Raw genomic sequence first — 5211 nt, forward strand, 5'->3', positions numbered from 1 at the left:
CAAGGTTTTGCTTACATACACCAGCGTGGATACTTCCATTATGACATGAAGCTTGTAAACATACTCTTTACAAATGATAACATAAAAATTGCTTGCGATGACCTCAGTCTTCATCTTCACTTGCTTGTTAAAATAGAGGAACATCCTTCCCAAACATTTCATCATAAAGTTTCCTCTAGTCAACTACTTTATGCTGCCTATGGCTACCTGATATTTTTCCCATAATCATTAGAATCTATCACAGAACAACATTTACGGCCAAAATATAATTTTCTTGATATTTCCAGTATTCATAGAACAATATTTGTATTGCTTCTATTTCTCTCAATTTTTATTGATATTTTTGAGGTAAACATTGTCCATATTTTATCATATTTTTTTCTTGCTATTCTTGAGGAAAATTGTTCATATATTTCATTATATTCTTCTCTTATTATTCTTAAGCAAAAAAATGTTTATATTTCATCATATTTTTTGACCAAGAAACCAATATGGTATTCTTGAACTATTATTATTCATATTTCATCATATTCTAATTTTTTCTCACTCTTTTGTCAAGAAACAAAGATAATATTCTTGAGCAATGTTATTCATGAACAAATATTGTTCATATTTCATAATATTCTGGATTTCTCTCATTCTTTGGCCAAAACACTAATATGATATTCTTGAGCAATAATATCAGTTGATCTTCTTTCTATTTTGTTGTATCTCTAATATCTTGCCTTGTCATTCCATCAGAACATGATATCACACCCTTCTTCTCATTCCATGCATCTACAATCATTGGTGCTGCAAATTCTAATCTCATTTTAGGCCTCTTGATATCCATGTTATTAGACAATGACAATGAGCATTCTGCCCAAGCCAATGCTAGTCCACACCAGCAAGGCCAAGGCATGCCTATTCACACCAGCAGGCCACAAACAGAGCAGGGCCACGCCAACCAGGTCACAACCAGAGGCCACAAGCACGAGCAGAGCAGGGCCACGCCAACCAGGCCAGCAGGCCACAACCAGAGGCCACAAGCACGAGCATGAGCACGAGAAGAGCAGGGCCATCAAGGCCATCACACCAAGGCCAAGTCCAGGCCACGAGCATAAGCACCGCAGGATCATCAAAGCCCCTGCACCAAGGCCATCTCAGCCAAATCACACACCATTCATTGCAACTCTTAATAACTTGTACCACAAGCAACCACCCTTAATCTTTCCATTTTAGTTAGTTAGTTAGTTATTTCCTTTCCTATATAATTAGCATCTATGTAACCATTAATAATCAATAAAATTCATTCACTTTAATCACTCAAAGATTCTCTTGCATTCTTGTTCATTTCTTCCTTCTTTCTCAAGCAAGAAGTGTTATTCACTTTCTTCTCATTCAAGGAAGATCATATCTTCACACTCTTTTATGGTATCAGAGCTCTTTTTATAAAGAGCTCTGCTACATTCAAGATGACTTCCTCTTCTTCAAATATTCCAAGTTCTCATATGGATATCACCCAAGATCCATACTATGTGCACCCTTCGGACAACCCAGGAACTGCACTTGTCTCACCTCCTCTTAATGGCAACAACTATCACCAATGGAACAGATCCATGAGGATGAGCCTCATATCCAAGCAGAAATTCGAATTTGTGGATGGTAGCATCCAAATGCCAGCAAAGGAGGATCCAATCTTCAAAGCATGGGAGAGAGCAAACAACATGGATCATAAGGTCAGTTACTCCATCCATCTCACAAAGCATCCTATGGATTGACAAGGCTTATGAGATTTGGGAGGAGCTCAGGGAAAGATTCTTCCAAGGGAACCTTTTCAGAATTGCAGATTTGCAAGAAACAATTGCCAACTATAGGCAAGGAGAACTTAGTGTGAGCAAATATCATACTGAGATGAAAAGCCTATGGGATGAATTAGAGATCTTTAGACCTCTTGCTAAGTGCAACTACAACAGTGAAAAGTTCAGGACAGAGGACAAAGTGATCAGGTTCCTAAAGGGGTTAAATGACTCATATTCTAATGTGAGGTCTCAAATCATGTTGATGGAGCCTCTCCCTAACATGAACAAAGTTTTATCATTAGTCATCCAGCAAGAAACTCAAATGTATGGGAATGATTCAGAGGCCAAGGCAATGCAGGTTGGAACAAGTTGGAAAAAGGGAGGAGCATACACAAGGGATGCAGGGCAGAACAGCAAAGGATTCAGCAAGAACACTTGGAATAAATCTCCAAGTTCTACTAAGTTCTGCACTCACTGCAAGAAACCAGGGCACACCATTGAGACTCGCTATAGGATTCATGGCTTTCCTCCCAACTTCCAGTTCACCAAGAACCAACAAATAAATTCAATGACCACTACACATGACCAAGACAAACACAAAGATGAGGATGAAGTCTTTGGATTCAGTAAAGAACAATATAGAGGGCTTATAACCATGCTCCAGCAACAACATGGACAAAACAAAGCTCCATCACAAGAGGAAAATTTGATCAACACTCTCTCCACCACTTCAACACCCAAGGATCAACAAGAAGAACATCAATATCCAGAAGGTAATTCTATATCCCAATGGATACTGGACAATGGTGCAACTGACCATGTGTCCTATAATATCTCTTACTACTCTGCCTATTATAAAATCAAACCTATAAGATTTAAGCTCCCAACTGGCCATGAAATATTGGACAACATAGCAGGAACTATACCTATATCTCGAGATTTAGTAATTCATGATGTGCTATATATCCCTTCCTTCTCATATAATTTACTTTCAATACCTAAATTGACTTCCCAATCATCTTGTGTTCTATCCTTCACTGCCTCTTGTTGTAAAATACAGGAGAGGAATTCCTTGAAGATGATTGGTATAGCTAGGATTTCAAAAGGCTTATATGTGTTGCAAGGAGCCAAGCTTGATCATCACACTAGTTTCTCATTTACTAATTCTGCCACTGTTTCTAAACATAATCTCTGGCACAATAGATTAGCTCATCCTTCACAAAGTTGTATGAACACTATCAATAACAATCTCTCATATGTTTCCTTTAACAAAGATTATATCTGTGTATTTGTCATCAAGCTAAGCAAAAAAGGCTATCTTTTCCCTTAAGCGAATCCTCCTCAAGTCAAATCTTTGATCTAATTCACATAGACATATGGGTCCCCTTTCCTATTGCTTCAATACATGGACACAAGTTCTTCCTAACTATAGTTGATGATCTGAGTAGGTACACTTGGGTAAATTTACTTAAAAGTAAAGTAGAAGCTTCTAAGGCTCTGCAACACTTCATTAATCTTGTTAGTAATCAATTCTCTGCCAACATAAAGATAATTCGAAGTGATAATGACCCTGAGTTCCTTCTAAAGGACTTCTATGCCAACAAAGGCATCATCCATCAAACTACTTGCACCTACACACTTCAACAAAATGGTGTTGTTGAAAGAAAACACCAACACATCTTGAATGTGGCAAGAGCTCCATTACTCTAAAGCCATCTCCCAAAAGTTTATTGGTCATATGCCATAAGACATGCCATCCATATCATTAACATTCTGCCTACCCCTGTTTTAGCCAATAAATCTCCCTATGAGATACTACATAAAACCAAGTTTCAGTTCCAAAACTTAAGAGTTTTTGGCTGCCTTTGTTACACAAGCACCCTCAAACACCTTAGGGACAAATTTAATCCCAGATCCTCCAAATGTGTCTTCATAGGTTTCCAAGAAGGAGTGAAAGGCTATATAGTTCTGAATCTGAAATCTAGGGCCATACAAATAAGTAGGGATGTCACCTTTCATGTGCATGTCTTTCCCTATGGTTCTCCACAAAATGATACCCCTGACCAATATGACCAGTTGGACCTAGAAGACTATAGCAACCTCCTCTATGAAGACATTATGCCACAAACTACAACCCCTGAACCCCAACTTCCTAATCACCCCTCTGAATCACCTACTCAAGACTCATCAGAATTACCTACACTTCAAAACAGAAAAAGCAATAGGACTCACAAAACCCCTACTTATCTCCAAGACTATCATTGTGCTCTTCTAAGTAAGCATCACATTCTTTCTACTTCTAAATATCCTATATCTTCATATATATCTTATAATAACATGTCTCCTACTTCTTTATATTGTGATAATCAATCTGCCATACACATTGAGAACAAATATTGTTCATATTTCATAATATTCTGGATTTCTCTCATTCTTTGGCCAAAACACTAATATGATATTCTTGAGCAATAATATCAGTTGATCTTCTTTCTATTTTGTTGTATCTCTAATATCTTGCCTTGTCATTCCATCAGAACATGATATCACACCCTTCTTCTCATTCCATGCATCTACAATCATTGGTGCTGCAAATTCTAATCTCATTTTAGGCCTCTTGATATCCATGTTATTAGACAATGACAATGAGCATTCTGCCCAAGCCAATGCTAGTCCACACCAGCAAGGCCAAGGCATGCCTATTCACACCAACAGGCCACAAACAGAGCAGGGCCACGCCAACCAAGCCAACAGGCCACAACTAGAGGCCACAAGCACGAGCAGAGCAGGGCCACGCCAACCAGGCCAGCAGGCCACAACCAGAGGCCACAAGCGAGCATGAGCACGAGCAGAGCAGGGCCATCAAGGCCATCACACCAAGGCCAAGTCCAAGCCATGAGCATAAGCATAGAAGGGTCATCAAAGCCCTTACACCAAGGCCATATCAGCCAAATCACACACCATTCATTGCAACTCTTAATAACTTGTACCACTAGCAACCACCCTTAATCTTTCCATTTTAGTTAGTTAGTTAGTTATTTCCTTTCCTATATAATTAGCATCTATGTAACCATTAATAATCAATAAAATTCATTCACTTTAATCACTCAAAGATTCTCTTGCATTCTTGTTCATTTCTTCCTTCTTTCTCAAGCAAGAAGTGTTATTCACTTTTTTCTCATTCAAGGAAGATCATATCTTCACACTCTTTTACATGTTAGCCACTCCAGTTCAACATGCAACAAGTTTCAAAAGTTGCTACTGAAGAAGTTAGTCTATATATAGAGAATGAAAGCTATCAATTTGTGGAACATATATTTTCAGCATGTGATATTAAAGCTGCTTTGCCGAGTTGCCACCTAGAGTACTCAAAGACAGTGGATTGTCCGAGACAATAATGGGAAAGTGTTCAGTGGTTCTCCATTGAATCATT

At 38.4% G+C, this 5211-nt stretch overlaps 1 protein-coding gene across 1 annotated transcript; it reads left to right on the forward strand.

Annotated features, from left to right (window-relative positions):
• LOC109361828 lies at window positions 844-4620 on the forward strand. The gene is made up of 6 exons (XM_019607364.1): window positions 844-1184; window positions 1421-1718; window positions 1765-2724; window positions 2842-3007; window positions 3574-4056; window positions 4316-4620. Exons 1-6 carry the CDS (start codon window positions 844-846, stop codon window positions 4618-4620), a joined length of 2553 nt encoding a protein of 850 aa, XP_019462909.1.

The sequence above is a fragment of the Lupinus angustifolius genome, chromosome LG12 (assembly GCF_001865875.1).
Source record: "Lupinus angustifolius cultivar Tanjil chromosome LG12, LupAngTanjil_v1.0, whole genome shotgun sequence".
Classification (NCBI taxonomy): domain Eukaryota; kingdom Viridiplantae; phylum Streptophyta; class Magnoliopsida; order Fabales; family Fabaceae; genus Lupinus; species Lupinus angustifolius.

Coding starts and splice junctions, on each gene's coding strand:
- LOC109361828 (XM_019607364.1), top strand. CDS start 844: ATGACAATGAGCATTCTGCCCAAGCCAATGCTAGTCCACACCAGCAAG. Junction 1,185..1,420: donor ATTGCAACTCTTAATAACTT/GTACCACAAGCA, acceptor TTATGGTATCAG/AGCTCTTTTTATAAAGAGCT. Junction 1,719..1,764: donor CAAACAACATGGATCATAAG/GTCAGTTACTCC, acceptor TGGATTGACAAG/GCTTATGAGATTTGGGAGGA.